Genomic DNA, 23,836 nt, shown 5'->3' on the forward strand with positions numbered 1-23,836 from the left:
ATCAGACATGTGGGAGTCTTTCAAATGTCAGTTGATTAGAATCCAGGACCAGCATGTTCCTGTGAGGAAGAAGGATAAGTTTGGCAAGTTTCGGGAACCTTGGATAACGCGGGATATTGTGAGCCTAGTCAAAAAGAAAAAGGAAGCATTCGGAAAGGCTGGAAGGCTAGGAACAGATGAATCCCTTGAGGAATATAAAGACAGTAGAAAGGAACTTAAGCAAGGAGTCAGGAGGGCGAAAAGGGGTCATGAAATGTCATTGGCAAACAGGATTAAGGATAATCCCAAGGCTTTTTATACATATATAAAGAGCAAGAGGGTAACTAGGGAAAGGGTTGGCCCACTCAAGGACAGAGAAGGGAATCTATGTGTGGAGCCAAAGGAAATGGGCGAGGTGCTAAATGAGTACATTGCATCAGTATTCACCAAAGAGAAGGACTTGGTGGATGATGAGCCTAGGGAAGGGAGTGTAGATAGTCTCAGTCATCTCATTATCAAAAAGGAGGAGGTGTTGGGTGTCTTGCAAAGCATTAAGGTAGATAAGTCCCCAGGGCCTGATGGGATCTACCCCAGAATACTGAGGGAGGCAAGGGAAGAAATTGCTGGGGCCGTGACAGAAATCTTTGCATCCTCATTGGCTATGGGTGAGGTCCCAGTGGACTGGAGAATAGCCAATGTTGTTCCTTTGTTTAAGAAGGGTAGCAAGGATAATCAAGGAAATTATAGGCCGGTGAGCCTTACATCAGTGGTAGGGAAATTATTAGAGAGGATTCTTCGGGACTGGATTTACTCCCATTTGGAAACAAACAAACTTATTAGCGAGAGGCAGCATGGTTTTGTGAAGGGGAGGTCGTGTCTCACTAATTTGATTGAGTTTTTTGAGGAAATGACAAAGATGATTGATGCAGGAAGGGCAGTGGATGTTATCTATATGGACTTCAGTAAAGCCTTTGACAAGATCCCTCATGGCAGACTGGTACAAAAGGTGAAGTCACACGGGATCAGAGGTGAGCAGGCAAGATGGATACAGAACTGGCTCTGTCATAGAAGACAGAGGGTAGGAGTGGAAGGGTGCTTTTCTGAATGGAGGGATGTGACTAGTGGTATTCTGCAGGGATCAGTGCTGGGACCTTTGCTCTTTGTAGTACATATAAATGATTTGGAGGAAAATGTAGCTGGTCTGATTAGTAAGTTTGCGGACGACACAAAGGTTGGTGGAGTTGCGGATAGTGATGAGGATTGTCAGAGGATACAGCAGGATATAGATTGGTTGGAGACTTCGGGCGGAGAAATGGCAGATGGAGTTTAATCCGGACAAATGTGAGGTATTGCATTTTGGAAGATCTAATACAGGTGGGAAGTATACAGTAAATGGCAGAACCCTTAGGAGTATTGACAGGCAGAGAGATCTGGGCGTACAGGTCCACAGGTCACTGAAAGTGGCAACGCAGGTGGATAAGGTCGTCAAACAGGCATACGGCATGCTTGGTCGGGGCATAGAGTATAAAAATTGGCAAGTCATGCTGCAGCTGTACATAACTTTAGTTAGGCCACACTTAGAATGTTGCATGCAATTCTGGTCGCCACACTACCAGAAGGATGTGGATGCTTTGGAGAGGGTACAGAAGAGGTTGACCAGGATGTTGCCTGGTCTGGAGGGCATTAGCTATGAGGAGAGGTTGGATAAACTCGGATTGTTTTCACTGGAACGACGGAGGTGGAGGCGTGACATGATAGAGGTTTACAAAGTTATAAGCGGCATGGACAGAGTGGATAGTCAGAAGCTTTTTCCCAGGGTGGGAGAGTCAGTTACTAGGGGACATAGGTTTAAGGTGAGAGGGGCAAAGTTTAGAGGGGATGTGTGAGGCAAGTTCTTTACACAGAGGGTGGTGAGTGCCTGGAACTTGCTGCCGGGGGAGATGGTGGAAGCAGGTACAATAATGACGTTTAAGAGGCATCTTGACAAATACATGAATAGGATGGGAATAGAGGGATACGGTCCCCGGAAGTGCAGAAGGTTTTAGTTTAGGCAGGCATCAAGATCGACGCAGGCTTGGAGGGCCGAATGGCCTGTTCCTGTGCTGTACTGTTCTTTGTTCTTTGTTCTTTGTACATTTAGATCATAACAACTAGCTTCATAATTTCTTTTTCCTCATGTCACCTCTGATTATTTTGCGAGTTACCTTAAATAGGTACATAGGACAGGGGTAGGCCTGCGAGGCTGTTCCGCCATTATTATATCAATATATACAAAAAACCCACCTCCGGGGAACACAACTGTATACTTTCCTCCAGTCTGAAAAACAACAGTTCACCACTACTCTCTGCATTCTGTCCCTTGGTCAATTTTGTAGCCACACAGCCACTGCCCCTTCAATCCCATAGGCTTCAGTTTTGCTTACAAATCTATTATGTGATACATTGTCAAATGTCTTCTGAAAATCCATATACACATCAACCACACTACCTCAGCAACCCGCTCCATTACTTCATCAAAGAACTTAATCAAGTTAATCTAATACGATTTGCCTTTAACAAATCCAAGCTGGCTTTCATTTATTAACCCATATTTTTCCAAGTGCCAATTAATTTTGTCCTGGATTATTGTCTCTAAAAGTCTCCCCAGCACTAAATGTTAGGTTGACTGGCCTTTAGATGCCGGGTTATCCCTCTCTCCTCTTTTGAATGGGGATTTAATGTTTGCAATCCTCCAGTCCTCTGGCACCACTTCGACATCGAAGGAGGATTGGAAGATTCTAGCCAGATCCTCCTAATTTCCACTCTACTTCATTCAGCAGCACAGTATCCATCCCATCCAAACTGGGTGACTTTTCTACTTTGAGCACTCCAATCCTTTAAACACCTCTTTATCTATTTTTATCTGATCCTATTTCTCTACTACCTCCTCCTATACTGTGACATAGGCAGCATGAAGACAGATGCAATCTACTCATTTAGTACCTTAGCAATGCCCTCCAGCTCCACAGGAAAATCTCCTTTCTGGTCCCTAAATGACCGCACTCTTCATTTGACTACCTTTTTATTATTTATATGTTTATAATGGACTTGTGGGTTCCCTTTTAGGGTACCTGTTAATCTAGTCTCATACAGTCCCTTTATCGCTTTTATTTCCTTTTTCAACTCTCCCCTATACTTTCTGTATTCAGCTTAGTTCTCTACTTCAATTATGAATCTGGCATTTATCAAAAAAACCCTTTCTCTGTTTCATTTTAATTTCTATAGCTTTAGTCATCCAGGAAGCTCTAGTTTGGATGTCCTTCCTTTCCCTCTCGTGACAATATGTCTAGTCTATACCCGAAATAATTCCTCTTTGAAGGCGTCCCAGTGCTCATTTGCTGTTTTGCCTGCTAATCTTTGATTCCAATCTAACTGGGCCAGGTCACTTATCAACTCACTGAAATTAACCCTGCTCCTGTTTTCACATTTGATTTTTCCTCAACCTTTTCCATAACTGTTCTAAGTCGAACAATATTGTGATCACTGTTTCCCAAATGCTCCTGCACTGACACATTTTCTCCACTTCATTCCCCAGAACTAGATCCAGCACTTCTTCATTCCTCATTGGACTGAAAACATATATATCAAGAAAGCGTCTTGTAGACATTTCAGGAATTTCACCCCCCCCCCACCCCCTTTGCCCTTTATACTTTTATTTTTCCAGTCTATTTTATTCAAATACCTAGCATTTGCAATTTTTCTTTTTATCCATACATTGTTTTGCACATTCAAGTCAAAATAAAAATATATCCTCAGAGACAAAATCCAAGTAAACTCACCCCCAGGATATATTTAGTGTGTAGAGAGTTGCATTTGTGTGGTGAGTTCCAGGGGTCCATGAGCAGTTAAAGCCATTTTCAATTTCTCCAACGTAGTAGCATTCCAGGTTGTGCGGTCCATCTGACATGTACAGGAATGAACGAATTCTTTATAACAGTGTACACCGAAATTATCTTTCATTGGAATCATTTCTTCATGATTCAGACATTTTGTAAAAGGGTTATGCTGTAGTGAACATATCTCCAAAGAACAACGGATATATGTAAGCCTGGAATTCACTGTGAGCGATGCTATCATTTAAACATTTAGCCCATATCAAATTCTACTCCCTGCACTTTTAAAATAACAACCTGTATTTATATAGCACTTTTAATGTAGTAAAATGTCCCAAGGTGATTAACAGTAGTGTTATCAAACAAAATCTGACACTGAGCTACATAAGGTATTAGGATAGATGACCAAAAGATTGGTCAAAATGGTAGGTTTTAAGGAGCGCCTTAAAGGAGGACAGAGACATAGAGAGGCTCAGAGGTTCAGAAAGGCAATTTCAGAGCTTAGGGCCTTGGCAGCTGAAGACACGACTAACATTGGAGCAGCGATTAAACTCAGGTGCAGATTCAGAAGTTATGGAGGTGGAAATAGGTGGTCTTAGTGATGGCACGGATATGTGGTCCAAAGCTCACCTCAGCATCAAATATGACATCAAATGTATACATAGGGCTGGATTTTAAGAGCCTGCCGCCATTCTCGGAGGCGAGCTCAAAAAGGCAGGCTGCAAATCAAAGAACCGCCGTGATCTTAAGCGCGGCAGATCATTGAAATTGCCGGGGCAGCCCGCACCCCCCAATCTCATGGAGGGGGCAGGCTGGCCAACCCCGGCAATGGCATCAGTTGCCTGTGCGCAGGTGCTGGGGCCATTTTGAAAGCACACCCAACCCTGCCGCCCAATTTAAATTTTTAAAGACAGACCCCCCAAAATTAAATAAATAAATTTCTAACGCCCCTTTTCCACCCCACCCCCCCATAACAGCTGCATTAACTATTTGCCCTGTCCCCCCCAAAAACACTTACCTTTAACATCTGACCTTTACTCCCCAAACTGCACAAAGTTTACAGTTCAACCCTTCCCATCATCCCCTACACCTATTAAATGTATTTGACCCCGTCGTTTCCACTTTCCACTCCCCGCACTGACAAACTTACCTCCTCCCCGCTCCCCACCAGTGTGGCGCCTCGTTTCCTCAGACAGGGATCTGAAGGCGTGGGAGTGCCAGCCGCCACGTCAAAAATCACGGAGGGCCCTCAAAATCTCAGATAAGTATATTTACATGTATTAATTTTATTTATTTGAATATTTAAATTGTGGTCCCGTCGCCCAGCAGCAGCGGTGGGGGGAGCTTTGCCGCCGCTGGGAGCATCGGGCTGGGCCCTCACGGCGTCGAGGTCTGTGGCGGGTCTCATCCGGAGCCATCTTCAGGCACCACCCCCCGTCCCCCCCACCCCCACCACAAAACCCGACTCCTGGGGGAGAACAAGATCCATCCCATAATAAAATAGTGGCAAGAGGGTTTGGATTAAGGCATATCCTAATAATGTCCATCCTATTCTTTATAAAGTAAGCAAAACTAAGAGCTATGAGAAAAATAATCACAATACTTGTCAGCAATTGAGACTTTTGCTTGAATCAGATTGGGTAAATATTCCTTAAACACTCCGACTTCAAGCATCAAACAGTAGGAGCGTGTAATGGGAAGTTGCTTGTGGCTGTCCACCCATCCGGGTTAATTTAATGGATGGAAGATCATGGACTGTCTGTGCTCATTTTCCCAAATGATAAAATTCACCATTGATAGTTTGCCAATGCAACTTTTACCTTATTCTATTCAAGCAGTAAATCTATAATCCTTGATTAATTAAAAACAAAACTTTACTTTTTGGTGGAAATCAGTGTCTTGCACAGATCAAGAAATTAACAGATTAGACCAAATCAATTGATGCAGTATCTGTATCATTTCTGAGAGTGATGCAATTGAACCAATGCTATTATACTGCTGGGAACATTCACGAATCAGGTAAAGCAGAATTCTTTATTGTTATGACTGAGGCGAGAGGAGTGAACAAAGAAGAACAAAGAAAATTACTGCGCCGATCCAAATCCTCTCTCTAAACCTGTCGCCTATTTTCTAAGGGTCTGTATCTCTTTACTTCCTGCCCATTCAGGTATCTGTCTAGATACATCTTAAAAGACGCTATCGTGCCCGCGTCTACCACCTCCGCTGGCAATGCGTTCCATGCACCCACCACCCTCTGCGTAAAGAACTTTCCACGCATATCCCCCCTAAACTTTTCCCCTTTCACTTTGAACTCGTGTCCCCTTGTAATTGAATCCCCCACTCTGGGAAAAAGCTTCTTGCTATCCACCCTGTCTATACCTCTCATGATTTTGTACACCTCAATCAGGTCCCCCCTCAACCTTCGTCTTTCTAATGAAAATAATCCTAATCTACTCAACCTCTCTTCATAGCTAGCGCCCTCCATACCAGGCAACATCCTGGTGAACCTCCTCTGCACCCTCTCCAAAGCATCCACATCCTTTTGGTAATGTGGCGACCAGAACTGCACGCAGTATTCCAAATGTGGCCGAACCAAAGTCCTATACAACTGGAACATGACCTGCCAACTCTTGTACTCAATACCCCGTCCGATGAAGGAAAGCATGCCGTATGCCTTCTTGACCACTCTATTGACCTGCGTTGCCACCTTCAGGGAACAATGGACCTGAACACCCAAATCTCTCTGTACATCAATTTTCCCCAGGACTTTTCCATTTACTGTATAGTTCACTCTTGAATTGGATCTTCCAAAATGCATCACCTCGCATTTGCCCTGATTGAACTCCATCTGCCATTTCTCTGCCCAACTCTCCAGTCTATCTATATTCTGCTGTATTCTCTGACAGTCCCCTTCAGTATCTGCTACTCCACCAATCTTAGTGTCGTCTGCAAACTTGCTAATCAGACCACCTATACTTTCCTCCAAATCATTTATGTATATCACAAACAACAGTGGTCCCAGCACGGATCCCTGTGGAACACCACTGGTCACACGTCTCCATTTTGAGAAACTCCCTTCCACTGCTACTCTCTGTCTCCTGTTGCCCAGCCAGTTCTTTATCCATCTAGCTAGTACACCTTGGACCCCATGCGCCTTCACTTTCTCCATCAGCCTACCATGGGGAACCTTATCAAACGCCTTACTGAAGTCCATGTATATGACATCTACAGCCCTTCCCTCATCAATCAACTTTGTCACTTCCTCAAAGAATTCTATTAAGTTGGTAAGACATGACCTTCCCTGCACAAAACCATGTTGCCTATCACTGATAAGCCCATTTTCTTCCAAATGGGAATAGATCCTATCCCTCAGTATCTTCTCCAGCAGCTTCCCTACCACTGACGTCAGGCTCACCGGTCTATAATTACCTGGATTATCCCTGCTACCCTTCTTAAACAAGGGGACAACATTAGCAATTCTCCAGTCCTCCGGGACCTCACCCGTGTTTAAGGATGTTGCAAAGATATCTGTTAAGGCCCCAACTATTTCCTCTCTCGCTTCCCACAGTAACCTGGGATAGATCCCATCCGGACCTGGGGACTTGTCCACCTTAATGCCTTTTAGAATACCCAACACTTCCTCCCTCCTTATGCCGACTTGACCTAGAGTAATCAAACATCTGTCCCTAACCTCAACATCCGTCATGTCCCTCTCCTCAGTGAATACCGATGCAAAGTACTCGTTTAGAATCTCACCCATTTTCTCTGACTCCACGCATAACTTTCCTCCTTTGTCCTTGAGTGGGCCAATCCTTTCTCTAGTTACCCTCTTGCTCCTTATATATGAATAAAAGCCTTTGGGATTTTCCTTAACCCTGTTTGCTAAAGATATTTCATGACCCCTTTTAGCCCTCTTAATTCCTCGTTTCAGATTGGTCCTACATTCCCGATATTCTTTCAAAGCTTCGTCTTTCTTCAGCCTCCTAGACCTTATGTGTGCTTCCTTTTTCCTCCTAGCTAGTCTCACAATTTCACCTGTCATCCATGGTTCCCTAATCTTGCCATTTCTACCCCTCATTTTCACAGGAACATGTCTCTCCTGCACGCTAATCAACCTCTCTTTAAAAGCCTCCCACATATCAAAAGTGGATTTACCTTCAAACAGCTGCTCCCAATCTACATTCCCCAGCTCCTGCCGAATTTTGGTATAGTTGGCCTTCCCCCAATTTAGCACTCTTCCTTTAGGACCACTCTCGTCTTTGTCCATGAGTATTCTAAAACTTACGGAATTGTGATCACTATTCCCAAAGTAGTCCCCTACTGAAACTTCAACCACCTGGCCGGGTTCATTCCCCAACACCAGGCCCAGTATGGCCCCTTCCCGAGTTGGACTATTTACATACTGCTCTAGAAAACCCTCCTGGATGCTCCTTACAAATTCTGCTCCATCTAGACCTCTAACATTAAGTGAATCCCAGTCAATGTTGGGAAAATTAAAATCTCCTATCACCACCACCCTGTTGCTCCTACAGCTTTCCATAATCTGTTTACATATTTGTACCTCTATCTCACGCTCGCTTTTGGGAGGCCTGTAGTATAGCCCCAACATTGTTACCGCACCCTTCCTATTTCTGAGTTCTGCCCATATTGCCTCACAGCTCGAGTCCTCCTCGAGTGCATTGTCTTTCTCTAGTTCCACTTCTCCACGGGTCACAACGTATATTTAAATGTGTTACCCAGTTACCAACACGGTTTTAGTTTCAGAATAAAATCCACCAACCAGGTTTCTTTAATAAACAACAGAATTATTAATTTATTATTAAACAAGACTTGTTTAATAAAGATGCGAAGCTTATTAACACACAGGTTGAAATATGAAATTTCCCTTCTAAATTAACCCAAAACACATGCGTGCACACATGCACCTGCAAAAGAAAAAATAAAGAAGTTTTCTCTGCTGAGATCTCTTTACAAAAAAGACACACAAAAAAATACTTTGGTCAAATGCTAGTTAATTTTTGAAGAAAAAAGGATAAGATGTGGGGTGTCCCAGCTGCTTCTTTATTCTGGCGTCCAAGTACGCATAGATGGCTGTCACTGGGATCTTTTTGGAGCAGCTCTTTGCGGGCGACATTAAGGATTAGTCTGACAGGCTTTCCAGGAGAATCACTGCATCAGGGATTTCAGCTATCACATTGGATTCTCAGGGTTTCTCAAAGAGGAAAATGGATGAGCTGGTGGCTTCTCTCTTAACAAGCTTATCCCCAACTGACTCAAAACAATATCCAAAAACGAAACCAACTCTTGATCACCATAAATCTTGATATGTCACTTCTCTGTAAACAACTCCCCTAGTCACTAAGGCTGCTGCTGTTTACTTAGCTTAAGATATGTGACTTCCAGTAAGGGTTTGTTTTTGAACCAAGTCTCAAGTCCTTCCAGGGACCTTTTTTTAAAAAAAGAAACCCAAGTCCAGCAGCTGTGGAATCTTTTCAGTCTTTCAAATGAATCAATTTCCACAATCTTTTTCACGAGTCCTCAAAAAATATTTTAAAAATGGAAGCGCTTTCATAACAGTATTTAAATACACACATCTGCACTCACTGGCCTGAGACTTTCAACACTATTTCTAATAGTAGAAATGGTCTGAAAGGACAGTCAATACTTTTTCTAACATGAGGTATTTAAGGCAGCAAAGCAGGCTTCCTGTATGCCCTTTAAACTGTATATTTAAAGTGTTAAAATTCATTCTGTATCAGCTGCAGCAATTGATGCACGGCAGTAATAATGGAAGGGCAGATTCTCCACAAAGTGATCTGGGTACCAATGCCACACAGCTTTCTGTGAGATCTGTAATGTTACACTGCACATTTAGTATTGGTGTTTTGCTCTATACATGCCAAAGTGGAGTACAACTGGGTTATAAATTACAGGACTGTGAAGAAATACAGCTCAAATTGCCAAGACTAAGATATTCATGTATAATTGAAATCAAACAGTTACCTATGACTTCATCTGAAGATTGTTTTAAGTGGTAAACCCGTCCTGAAACTGTTCAGAAATAATTTACACTGAATTCTGCAAATTATGCTGTCAGAAAAGAACCTGTTAGACAATCCGCTCTGAACATGTCAGTGAGTGGTTGCTGTGTGTGATAACATACGAATGCCTAACATGATTGCATTGTATGCTGCATAAGAGGAGGTGTTTCTCCACTGCTTTGTTTTTTTGTCAAAATTTGATACGAATGAGTTGAGCATTCATATAATTTCTGAACAGTACCTCTTAGATTCCTCTTGTCATTATCACTGAATTTCTCATACTATTTACCTTTAACCAATCCAGTAATACCTTTAGTTTAGTAACAAAAGATGGTGTAGTTACATCCTTTGTGACATAGAAGCTGTCTGTGCACTGGCTATGGGAGTGCTGCTGAATATAAGCTAAACCTAACTCGTAATCGTTGTCTTCATAAAACTCTCAGATATTTAGCCTACTATGGACTGATGACACCCGAGGAGGTTTGCTGTTTGAGAATAGCTGACTAATAAAATCCAAATACATTATCGTTGTTTAATAATGTTCATTGTCTGGACCATAGAACAGTGACAAATGACAAACCACATAGTGTCAGGAAGTCCTGAGAGTGGCAGACAGTGTAAAATCTGTAGATGCTACTTTCATTCCTTGAATGTAAAATCATGTTTGAACAGGCAATGTCGTGGAATATGATAACAAATAGAATGTTGTCAGTTTCAGAATTAGAGGATACATCTCGCTGTCTAAATTCAGTAATATTCAGAAATCTAGGAAAATAATATGTACTGTCAGATTGATGGTACAGCCTTTAACTCCTACAGCACAAGCTGCTACAGATAGAGTTCTAAGCTTAAGGAGTCCCAGTTTATATAGTGTGGTATACTTTGATTAAAGGGTTAATGTATGTTCCAAATGATGGTCCACTTCTAACTTCTACTGCAAAATAAACTACAGCCATAATTATTAATATTGGTATGATGGCTAATAATAATGTTTGCAAAGAATGCAGGACATTGTGGGTTGCTGTGTTTGATATCATTTAGACAGTACACACTGCAGCCACAGTGCACTGCTGGTGGAGGGCATGGATGTTTAAGGTGGCTGCCAATCAAGCTGACTGATTTGTCCTGAATGATGCTGTGCTCTTTGAGTGTTGTTGCAGCTGTGGCCATCCAGGCAAGTGGATAGTATCACATGCCTGATTTGTGCCTTGCAAGTGGTGGCGAGGCTTTGAGGAGTCAGAGGATGAACCACTTTCGCAGAATACCCAGCGGCTGACCCATTTTCGTAGTGATGTCATTTATGTAGCAGGTCCAGTTGGGTTTCTGGTCAATGGAGACCACCCAGAGCATTGATGGTAGGGGGTTCGCCAATGGTAATGCCATTGAATGCCAGTGGGAGATGGTTAGATTCTCTCTTGTTGGAAATGATCATTGCCTGTCTCTTGTGTAGTGTGAATGCTATTTGCCACTTATCAGTCCAAGCTGGATGTTGTGCAGGTCTTGCTGCATGGGGGCACACACTATTTCATTATCTGAGGAATTGAAAATGGAGCTGAACACTGCACAATTATCAGTGAACAGCCCCCACTTCTGACCTTATCATGGTAGGAAGGTCATTGTTGAAGCAGTCGAAGATGGTTGAGCCTAAGACACTGTCCTGAGAAACTGCTGTAGCAATGTCCTGGGACTGAGTTGATTAGCCTCGAACAACCACAACAATATTCCTTTGTGCTAGGTATGACTCCAGCCACTGGAGCGTTTGATTTCCATTGACTTCAATTTTACTCCAGTTCTTTGGTGTCACACTCAGTTAAATGTTGCCTTGATATCAAAAGCAGTCACTCTCACCTCATTGCTTGAATTCATCTCTTTTATGCATGTTTGGACTAAGGTCATATTGAGGTCTGGATCTGAGTGGTTCTGGCAGAACCCAAACAGAGAATTGGTTATTGGTGAGTACGTGGTGCTTGATAGCACAGTTGACGACACTTTCTATCCCTTTTCTGATGACTGAGAGTAGGCTGATAGCACTGTAACTGACTGAGTTAGATCTATCCTGCTTTCAGTGGGCAATTTTCAACATAGTCAGGTAGATACCAGTGTCGTAGCTGTAATGGAACAACTTTGTTGTGGTGCCAGATTAATGTCAGGGTCATTAAACATTTTCACAAAAATGTAAAGTACTAAGCAGGAAAGGATCACGTGATAATGACCAAAAAGATAGATAAAGATTAGCTGTGGTTACAATATTACAAAAAATGTCTGCAGGGAAATCACAGAGATGTGCAAGAATTATAGAGTAGTGATATTGGGGAGCTTTAATGGCCCAAATGTTGATTAGGATAATGTTAGAGTAAAGGGAAAGGGGGAGGAATTTTTGAAATGTGTTCAGGAGAACTTTGTTGATCAGTATGTTCTCAGCCCAACTAGAAAGGAGGCACTGCCGGATCTGGTGCTGGGAAATGAGGTTTGCCAAGTGGACCAAGTGTCTGTGGGGGAGCACTTGGGTAAGTGTGATCATCGTATCATAAGGTTTAGACTAGTAATGCAAAAAAGCAAGGAAAGATATAAGGTAGAACATCTAGATTGGAAGAGGGCTCATACGATGAGAAGGGATCCAGCCAGGGTAAAATGGAACCAAGGATCACAGGAAAATCTGTAATGGAACAATGGATGATCTTTAAGGATGAGGTGCTTCAGGTATAGGCTAGGCATATTCCAACAAAGGCGACAGGTAAGGGAACCAAGAACAGGGCTTCTTGGATGATGAGGGAGATAGAGATTATGATGAAACAAAAAAAGAGGGTGTATGATGCATGCCAGGTGAATTCTTCAAGTGAGAACCAGGTCCAATGCAATAGGTTGAGAGGGAGGTGAAGAGGAAAATAAGAGAGAATATGAGAATAGAATTGGCAGTTAACATAAAAGGGAACCTAAAAATCTTCTACTGGCATGTAAATAGTAAGCGAGTAGTAAGAGGTGGAGTGGAGCCTATTAGGGATGAAGAGGGTAATATATGCTGAGAGGTGCAGGGCAAGGCTAATGTACTGAATGAGTACTTTGTATCGTTGTTTACTAAGGAAGGGGAATCTGACAAAATAAGGGTAGAAGCGGAGAGAGTAGAGGCAATAGATAGGGTAAAAATTGAGAAGAAGGAGATACTGAAAAGACTGGTTATGCTTAGGGTAGATAACTCACCTGGTCCAGATGGCTTGCATCCCAGGATGCTAAATGAAGTGGCAGTGGAGATAGTGGAAGGACTTGCCATAATCTTCCAATCTTCCCTAGATATGTGGGAGTTGCCACAGGATTGAAGAGTGGCAAATGTATTCAAGAAAGGGTATAAGGACAGTCCTAGCAACTGCAGGCAAATTAGTTTAACATCAGTGGTGGGTATGGTTTACAAACAATAATTAGGGGGAAAATCAACAGACACTTAGAGATGTTCAAGTTAATTAAGGAGAGCCAGTATGGATTTGTAAAAGGGCAATCATGCTTGACTAGTCTAATTGAATTTTTTGATTAAGTAACAGAGAAGGCTCATTAAGGGAATGCCATGGATGTTTTCTACATGGATTTTAAGAAAACGTTTGATAAAATACCAAATAAAAGGCTTGTTAACAAAATCTAAGCTTATGGAATAGAAGGGTCAGTGTCCAACTGGATACAAAATTGTCTTAAGGACAGAAAACAGCAAGTCATGGCAAATGTTTAGCTTTCAGACTGGAGGATGGTAGACAGTCATGTTCCCCAAGGGTCAGTGCTGGGAACACTACTTTTTTGCTATATGTAAATGACTTAGATCTTGGAATACAGGGTAGAATTTCAAAATTTGCTGATAATACCAACCTTGGAGGAGTGGCAAACAGTGAGGATGAATCGAAACGCCTGCAACAGGACATAGTTAGGCTCGCAGAATGGGCAGAAAAGTGGCAGATGGAATTTAATGCAGAGAAATGTGAGGTGATACATTTTGGCAGAGGAGATAGGGAGAGAAAATATAGACTAAATGGCACAGTTCTAAAGAGTGTGGAGGAACAGCTGGACCTGGGGGTGCATGTGCATCATTCTTTGAAGGTGGCAGGACATATTAAGAGAGTGGTGAGCAAAGCATATGGATCTTGGGCTGCATAAATAGAGGCATAAAGTACAAAAGCATAGAAGTTATACTGAAACTTTATGTATCTCTGGTTAGGCCCTAACTAAAGTATTGCGTCTAGTTCTGGTCACCGCACTTTAGGAAAGATGTGAGGGTGCTTGAGGTGGTGCAGAGGAGATTTACCAGAATGGTTTCAGGGATGGGGATTTTAGTTACAAGGTTAGGTTGGAACAGCTGGGGTTGTTTTTCTTGGAGCAAATGAGATTGCAGGGAGATTTGAATCATAGGATCACAGAAAGTTTACAGCACAGAAAGAGGCCGCATGTCCCATCATGTCTGCACCGGCTGTGAGAAAAAGAGCCACCCAGCCTAATCCCACTTTCCAGCATTTGGTCTATAGCCCTGCAGATTACGGCACTTCAATTGCAACTTTTAAATGAGATGAGGTTTTCTGCCTCGACCACCCTTTCAGGCAGTGAGTTCCAGACCTCCACTATCCTCTGGGTGAAAAATATCTTTCCTCATCTTGTGATGGGGTATAGGTATAATAGACTCAATTAGGTAGCATTTAGATATAGTTGATATATTATACCTTTTGGAACTAAAGATTGAATAACTGGTCAGTTTTCAAGACTCACTGACATTCCCCTTTAAGAATGCAGAGTTAAAAAATGTCAAGGTCCCTGCTATGAACCAGAAACAAGTTGGGAAATCCATTTGTGCCTTTGTTGTCAGGGACTTGAAAGATAAACACACACATTGAAATATCCTGTGTGCCATCAGTAAGAGGTAGCAATAAACTTAATTAGTTTACGGGGTTGTTGATGCAGACAGATCGGCTCAAAAGATTGCTTTAAGGTACCATAAAAAAGCCAATTGTAGATAACAAAACAATAAATGGAATGGGCTTACAGGAACAAGAGGTCAAGTAAACACAATTATAAACATTTTGACCAGATAAATGCTCACAACTTCAAGAACAGGGGAATTCCAGTAAACCATTAAGTGGATTTTAAAAGCAAGAAAAACACAAACAGAAAGGTAACACCTATATGCTAAGAGGTCATATGACACCTTAGAAACAGTATAAACATGAGAGGTTCTGAAACAAAAAATTAGAAGTGTTGAATTCCTCAAACAATACTTCTCACCCTGCCTTACTCAGGGAATTTAAGGTAAAAGTTTACTTTAAATTTTGATGCAGATTCTAAGATATATTGCTGTAACATTGGCAAGGTTAAACTTTTGGATTCTATGCTAGAAATAAGATTATGTGTCACATCATTTATTAATATTTAATATTGTGATATACTTATCCACTTAGAAATGTATTGCATGTTAAATTCTTTAATAAATATATTAAAGTTAATAAATCCTCTCATGTAGCATTCTGTATACAACTACAAAGAACCCCCTCTCTGTGCCTCTTTAAGTGGAGAGATACGTATTGAAGAGAGTTCCCAGACCCTTATAATACCTGGGATATTTATGACTTAGCCATAATTATTTAAAATAGGCTATCCGAAAAATGATAATATTCTCTGTTGATTTTCTTTCCTTGAGGGAAAGCTAGTACAATTCTTTGGACCCAAATAAGTGTTTATGAGAATTTGTCTGGTTTGAACTTGATTAAAGGAGATTCAAAGGGATGTACTCCTGATTTGGTTTTTTCCCTATAAGGAGTTAAAGTCTTAAATCACTTCAATCTCCCCTCTAATCCTTCTGCCAGTCACTCTAAGTCTATTCCCCCTAATTACTGACCCCTCTGTTAAGGCAAATAGGCCCTTTACCTCCACTCTATTCAGGCCCCTCACAATTTTGTATATCTCAATCAAATCTCCCCTCAGCCTCCTCTGTTCCAAGGAGAACACCCCAGCCTATCCAATCTTTTCTCATAGCTGCATTTTTCCAGTCCTGGCAACAGCCTTGTAAATCTCCTCTGTACCCTTTCTATTGCAATTACATCCTTTCTGTACTGAGGTGACCAGAACTGCACACGGTACTCAAGTTGTGGCCTAACTAATGTTTCATATAGTTTCAGTATAACCTCTCTGCTCTTATATGCTATACCTCGGCTAATAAAGGAAAGGATTCCATATGCCTTCTTATCCACCTTATTGATCTGACCTGCTACCTTCATGGATCTGTGGGCATTCACTCCTAGGTCTCTCGCTTCCTCTACACCTTTCAGTATCCTCCCATTTATTGTATATTCCTTTGCCTTGTTTGACCTCCACAAATGCAACATCTCACACTTCTCTGGGTTAAATTTCTTTTGCCACTTTTCTGCCCATCTGACCAGTCCATTGATATCTTCCTGCAGGCTACAGCTATCCTCCTCGCTATCAACTATGCAGCCAATTTTTGTGTTGTCTGCAAACTTCTTGATCATTCCCCTTACATCCACATCATTAATATATACCACAAAAAGCAGGGGACCCAGTACTGAGTGCTGTGGAACCCCACTGGAAATAGTCTTCTAGTCGCATAAACACCTGTTAAGAATTGCTCTTTGTTTCCTGCCACTGAGCCAATTTTGTATCCAGCTTGCTACATTCCCCTTGTTACCATGGGCTTTTATTTTTCTAACCAGTCTGCCATGTGGAATCTTGTCAAAAGCCTGGCTAAAATCCATGTAGACCATATCAACTGCACTACCCTCATCAATCCGTCTTGTTACTTCCTCAAAAAATTCAATCAGGTTAGTCAGACACGATCTTTCCTTAACAAATCCGTGTTGTCTATCCTTGATTAATTCGTGCCCTTCTAAGTGACAGTTTATCCTGTCTCTCAGAATTGATTCCAATAATTTGCCCACTACCAAGGTTAGACTGACTGTAGTCTATCCCTCACTCCCTTTTTAAACAAAGGTACAATGTTAGCAGACCTCCAATTCTCCGGCACCACATCTGTATCCAGTGAGGTTTGGAAAATGATGGTCAGACCTTCTGCTATTTCCTCCCTGGCTTCTTTTAACAGCCTGGGGTACATTTCATCCAGCCCTGGTGATTTATCCACTTCCAAGGATGCAAATCCCATTAATACTGCCTCTCTCCCTATGTATATCACATCCAATATTTCACACTTGTCCTTCTTAACTACAAAGTCTGCATTGTCCCCCCCTTTTGTGAAGACAGTCGCAAAGTATTCATTAAGAACTATACTTACATCTCCACACATAGGTTACCTTTTTGGTCTTTTATGTACCCTACTCTTTCCTTAGTTACCCTCTTACTTTTAATGCATTGATAAAACATCTTTGGATTCTCCTTGATTTTACTTGCCAATATACTTTCATGCCCTCTCTTTGCTTTCCTAATTTCCTTTTTGATTTCACCCCTCCACTTTCTATCCCCCTCTCAACCTTCTGTAGTATTAAGTTCTCAGTGTCTGACATACATTTTCCTTTTCTGCCTTACCTTGCCCTGTAGGCTCCTTGACATCCAGGGGACTCTAGATTCGGCCGTCCCATCCTTTCTCTTTGTGGAAACATGTTTACTCTGGACCCCCGAATCTCCCCTTTGAATGCCTCCCACTGCTCTGACACTGATTTACCTTCAAGTAGCTGTTTCCACTTTTGTTAAATCACTTCTCAGCTTAGTAAAATTGGCCTTGTCTCAATTTAAAACTTTAGCTCCTGTTCTATCTGTCTTTTTCCATATTTATGTTAAAACTAACTGAATTATGATCACTACAACCAATATACTCTCCCACTGCCACTCCTTCCACCTGCCCAGCTTCATTACCTAAAACCGAGTCCAGACTGTGCCCTCTTTTGTTGGACTTGCTACATATTGGCCAAAAAAGTTCTCCTGAATGCACCTTAAGAATTCTGTTCCCTCCATTCCTTTCACACTAAAACTATCCCAGTTCAGATTGGGGTAGTTAAAATCCCCTACTATTACTGCCCTGTTCCTTTTGCACTTTTCAGAGATTTGCCTACATATTTTCTCTTCTATCTCCTTCTGACTGTTCAGCGGTCTATTGTACACTTACAGTAGTGTGACTGCCCCTTTTTTTGTTCCTCAGCTCAATCCATATGGCCTCAATTGGTGATCCTTCTAACATATCATCAAAATTGTTACCCCCTCCCTTTTTATGCCCCTCTCTATCTTGTCTGAAAAGTAGAAGTGTACAAGATTATAACAGTCTTGTTATAGGTAGTCAAGGAAAAACTGTTCCCATTAACTAATTATACAAAGACTGGGGGTCACAGATTGAAGGTTTTGGCAAGAGATGCAGTGGGAATATGAGGAAGAACTTTTTTACGCAGTGGTTGGTAATGACCTGGAGCTTGCTGCCCACGAGGATGGTGGAAGCAGAAACAATCAATGATTTCAAAAGGAAATTGGATGGGCACTTGAAGGAAATAAACCTGCAGGGCTACGGGGATCGAGGAGAGTGAAACTGACTGAATTGCCCGTGGCAAGCCAGCATGGACTCAAAGGGCTGTATGGCTTCCTTCTGTGCAATAAATGACTCTATGACTTTGTGACCTCCACCAGTTTTGCTCAATGTTTAAATGATTTGGCTTAGAATTAAAATACACATTTTAAATGAAAACAAAGAGTTAAACAGGATAAACAATTTTACATCGCAACAATGTTGCAGAAAGTTGGAAATGCAGGCATTTGTTATCGACAATGAAGGGAGGCACAAAGAAACCCTAAAATAAATTGGTTAGAAGGAAATGTAATGTAATAAAAGCAAAAAAAAATTTATGAAAATAACAGTTATGAAAACCTAACCCCCAAAAATGAAATGATACTCACATTTTAAATTTTCAGAATTAAAGTAGTGACTTGCAAGCATGTCCATTAATATCAATATTAAAAATATTAGTAATAACAGCTGTGATTGCGGCTGCAGTTGATTTTGCTGTGGAAGTTAAGAATGAACCATCGTTTGGAACTACTGTTTGGGATTGAGGTTCACAAGGAGGAGGTGTTAGCAATTTTGGAAAGTGTGAAAATAGATAAGTCCCCTGGGCCAGATGGGATTTATCCTAGGATTCTCTGGGAAGCTAGGGAGGAGATTGCAGAGCCTTTGTCCTTGATCTTTATGTCGTCATTGTCGAAAGGAATAGTGCCGGAAGACTGGAGGATAGCAAATGTTGTCCCCTTGTTCAAGAAGGGGAGTAGAGACAGCCCTGGTAATTATAGACCTGTGAGCCTTACTTCGGTTGTGGGTAAAATGTTGGAAAAGGTTATAAGAGACAGGATGTATAATCATCTTGAAAAGAATAAGTTCATTAGCGATAGTCAGCACGGTTTTGTGATGGGTAGGTCGTGCCTCACAAACCTTATTGAGTTTTTCGAGAAGGTGACCAAACAGGTGGATGAGGGTAAAGCAGTGGATGTGGTGTATATGGATTTCAGTAAGGCGTTTGATAAGGTTCCCCACGGTAGGCTATTGCAGAAAATACGGAAGTATGGGGTTGAAGGTGATTTAGAGCTTTGGATCAGAAATTGGCTAGCTGAAAGAAGACAGAGGGTTGTGGTTGATGGCAAATGTTCATCCTGGAGTTTAGTTACTAGTGGTGTACCGCAAGGATCTGTTTTGGGGCCACTGCTGTTTGTCATTTTTATAAATGACCTGGAAGAGGGTGTAGAAGGGTGGGTTAGTAAATTTGCAGATGACACTAAGGTCGGTGGAGTTGTGGATAGTGCCGAAGGATGTTGTAGGGTACAGAGGGACATAGATAGGCTGCAGAGCTGGGCTGAGAGATGGCAAATGGAGTTTAATGCGGAAAAGTGCGAGGTGATTCACTTTGGAAGGAGTAACAGGAATGCAGAGTACTGGGCTAATGGGAAGATTCTTGGTAGTGTAGATGAACAGAGAGATCTTGGTGTCCAGGTGCATAAATCCCTGAAGGTTGCTAACCAGGTTAATAGGGCTGTTAAGAAGGCATATGGTGTGTTAGCTTTTATTAGTAGGGGGATCGAGTTTCGGAGCCAAGAGGTCATGCTGCAGCTGTACAAAACTCTGGTGAGACCGCACCTGGAGTATTGCGTGCAGTTCTGGTCACCGCATTATAGGAAGGATGTGGAAGCTATGGAAAGGGTGCAGAGGAGATTTACTAGGATGTTGCCTGGTATGGAGGGAAGGTCTTACGAGGAAAGGCTGAGGGACTTGAGGTTGTTTTCGTTGGAGAGAAGGAGGAGGAGAGGTGACTTAATAGAGACATATAAGATAATCAGAGGGTTAGATAGGGTGGATAGTGAGAGTCTTTTTCCTCGGATGGTGATGGCAAACACGAGGGGACATAGCTTCAAGTTGAGGGGTGATAGATATAGGACAGATGTGAGAGGTAGTTTCTTTACTCAGAGAGTAGTAAGGGCGTGGAACGCCCTGCCTGCAGCAGTAGTAGATTCGCCAACTTTAAGGGCATTTAAGTGGTCATTGGATAGATATATGGATGAAAATGGAATAGTGTAGGTCAGATGGTTTCACAGGTCGGCGCAACATCGAGGGCCGAAGGGCCTGTACTGCGCTGTAATGTTCTAATTGTAATGTTCTAATTCTAATATCACTTATTCCCAATGTATAAGAAACTTCATCAACTTTGCTTCCAATTTCTACCCTTCTCTCACCTTTACATGGTACATCTCCAACACTTCCCTTCCCTTCCTTGACTTTTCTGTCTCCATTTCTGGGAATAGTCTGTCCACTAATATTCATTATAAGCCCTTGGAATTCCACAACTACATTGACTACACTTCCTCATATCCTGCCTCCTGTAAGGACTCCATTCCATTCTCCCAGTTTCTCCATCTCCGACGCATCTGTTCTGATGTTGTAACCTTCCACAACAGTGGAAGGTTCTGATATGTCTTTCTTTTTCCTCAACTAAGGTTCCCCCCACTGTTGTTGACAGGGCCCTCAACCATGTCGGACCCATTTCCCACACTTCTGCCCTCACCCCTTCCCCTCCCTCCCAGAACCGCGACAGGGTTCCCCTTGTCCTTACTTTCCACCCCACCAGCCTCCACATCCAAAGGATTATCCGCCGCCATTTCCGCCACCTGCAGCATGATGCCACCAGCAAACACATCTTCCCCTCCCCTCTCCCGTCAGCATTCCAAAGGGATCGTTCCCTCCACGACACCCTGGTCCACTCCTCCATCACCCCCGACAACTTGTCTCTTTCCCAGGGCACCTTCCCATGCAATCACAAGAGGTGTAACACCTGCCTTTTTACCTCCTCTCTCCTCACCATCCAAGGGCCCAAACACTCCTTGCAGGTGAAGCAGTGATCTACTTGTACTTTTTTCAATTTAGTATAGTGTATTCACTGCTCCCATTGCGGTCTCCTCTACATTGGGGAGACCAAACATAAATTGGGTGTCCGCTTTATGGAGCACCTCCACTTAGTCTCCAAGTGTAACCCGAGCTTCCAGTTGTTTGACATTTTAATTCACCACCCTGCCCACATTTCTGCCCTCAGCCTGCCTCAATTTTCCAGTGACGCTCAATGCGAGGAACAGCATCTTATCTTCAGAATTCAACAATTTCAGACCATGTACCCAATTTTGATTTTTTTTAACCTTAAACTTGTTTTTCATGCTTTTGGTTTTGGACAGAGCTGTTCATTATTCTGCCATCAACACTCTCTCTGGACAAATGCTTTGTCTTTTCCTACAACTATTACTACTTCCTTTGCCTTTTTTTCCATGATATCTTTATCATTTAATCTCACCTGACTGCTACCCTATCACGCCTTTGTTCTTCCTCCCCCTCCTCCCTTTCAAAGGCATAAAACTCATCACATTTCTCCCAGTTCTGACAAAGTCTTACCTGACTCGAAATGTGAGCACTGTTTCTCTCTCCACAGATACTGCTAGACCTGATGAGTATTTCCAGCACTTCCTGTTTTTATTTCAGATTTTCAACATCTGCAGTATTTTGCTTTTATCACCAGAATGGTATGTTGGCTAAAAAAGTTAAATAAGCAGGCCAAGTTGCATAGTGCATCTACAAGATGCACAGCAGCAATGCACCAAGGCTCCTTAGACAGCACCTTCCAAACCCGCGACCTCTACTAACTAGAAGGACAAGGGCAGCAAATACATGGGAACACCACCACCTGCAAGTTCCCATCCAAGTCACACACCACCCTGACTTGGAACTATATCGCCGTTCCTTCAGTGTCGCTGGGTCAAAATCCTGGAACTCCCTTCCTAACAGCACTGTGGGGGTACCTACCCCAAATGGACTGCAGCGGTTCAAGAAGGCAGCTCACCACCACCTTCTCAAGGGCAATTAAGGATGGGCAATAAATGCTGGCCTGGCCAGCGTCACCCACATCCCATGAATGAATTAAAAAAAAATAGACTGCACTTCTATTTCCTTGAGCATAGAAGATTCAGGCGTGATCTAGTTGAAGTCTTAAGATGTTTAAAGGAGTTGATAAGGTAGGTAGAGAGAAACTACTTCCTGTCGTGGGAGAGTAGAGAACAAGGGCATAACCTTAAAATTAGTGCTGGGGCGTTCAGGGAAGTTATGTCAGGAAACATTTTTTTCACACAAAGTGTCACAGAAATCTGGAACTCTCTCCCATCAAATACCCTCGAGGCTAGGTGAATTGAAAATTTCGAAATTGAAATGGGTAGATTTTTGTTGGGCGAGGGTATTAAAGAATACGGAACCAAGGTGGGTAAATGAAGTTAAGATACAGATCAGCCGTGATCTCACCGAATAGTGGAACAGGCTCAGGGGCCGTTCCTGTTCCTATGTTTCAAAACCTAATCCTGAAGCTCAGATTCTAACAGGCACCGAGGTATTGTCAGTTTGGAGCGACTAGAGAAGCTGGGGTTGTTCTCCTTCCAGCAGAGGAGGTTATGGGGAGATTATATAGTGGTGTTCAAAATCTTGAAGGGCTTTGATAGTGTAGATAAGGATAAAATGTTTTTATTAACGGGATGAGAGGTCAGCAACCAGAGTTCTGGTAATTGGCAAAAGTGGTAATTGGCAAAAGAACTCACAATTTGTGAAGTGCTTCAAGTTCAACGTTCAATTACACAGCATCGAAACTATAGGAGATTGAAAACCAGATAGCAGGCTTGAATCATGAAACGCATGTGAATGAAGGCATAGGAAACATGTTTTTTTTTAAAAAGTTGCAACTATTTGCGACCTTATTGCACGCGGTATTCGGTAACAAGGCTTGTTTCCTAAACAGTCACTTACCTGTAGATTCAGGCAACGGCTCACTGTCACAATTTTTGCTGCCTTGGGAAAAATCTATAAAATTAAATAACAGCAAGACTATAACTACAGTAATGGTAGCCATTGTTGTATAAGATTGAATTCACCATGCTCTAAACACTGTAGGAAGAAATCTTTTGCCAGTTAAGATCTCACTTGTCCTGAGAGAGGCGAGGAGATACAGCAGAATAACAACACGTTTCATCTTGCTTCCCTGAATCCAACAATCGCCTGTTGCCCACAGCCCGGCGTGCGTCTTAAACTATCATCCTGTGCCACTCAGTGGGAAACTGCTGCATATAAACTTAACGCTACTTTCAAACATTCTGGGGAAAGGTACATCTGTTTGATGAGCTCAGACTGATGTCCCAACAGAACTATTAGAACTGGGAGCATAACCTGAGATAGTGAGGGCTGATGGAAAATGCTGCTCTCTCTATCTGAAGAACTCGGCTATTCCGGTACTTATTAGTGAAAGCCGAGCTCGGGAGGCGGGGTCTGCACAGCAGGAGGCTGTTCGTCTCTAAATAGTAGAAGGTACTTTTTGTCTTGCATGAATCATCATTGAGCCCGTAGCCCACCCTTTTTCTGTGGCGGTCCTCTTCCAAATCGGCACCCTTTTTTGAACGGATTGCGGT

At 42.4% G+C, this 23,836-nt stretch overlaps 1 protein-coding gene across 1 annotated transcript in view; it reads right to left on the minus strand.

Annotated features, from left to right (window-relative positions):
• Window positions 1-23,635, minus strand: part of LOC137368655 (interleukin-6 receptor subunit beta) — a 98,118-nt gene extending 74,483 nt beyond the window's left edge. Inside the window, exons 1-3 of the mRNA XM_068028792.1 lie at window positions 23,355-23,635; window positions 23,181-23,234; window positions 3,798-3,918 (exon numbers count right to left, since the gene is read on the minus strand). Coding sequence (XP_067884893.1) covers window positions 3,798-3,918; window positions 23,181-23,234; window positions 23,355-23,403 — 224 coding nt within the window. The 5' untranslated portion in view covers window positions 23,404-23,635. The remainder of the gene's footprint in view (window positions 1-3,797; window positions 3,919-23,180; window positions 23,235-23,354) is intronic.
• Window positions 23,636-23,836: the final 201 nt, after the last annotated feature.

Source organism: Heterodontus francisci, chromosome 4 (assembly GCF_036365525.1).
Source record: "Heterodontus francisci isolate sHetFra1 chromosome 4, sHetFra1.hap1, whole genome shotgun sequence".
In the NCBI taxonomy this organism is placed as follows: domain Eukaryota; kingdom Metazoa; phylum Chordata; class Chondrichthyes; order Heterodontiformes; family Heterodontidae; genus Heterodontus; species Heterodontus francisci.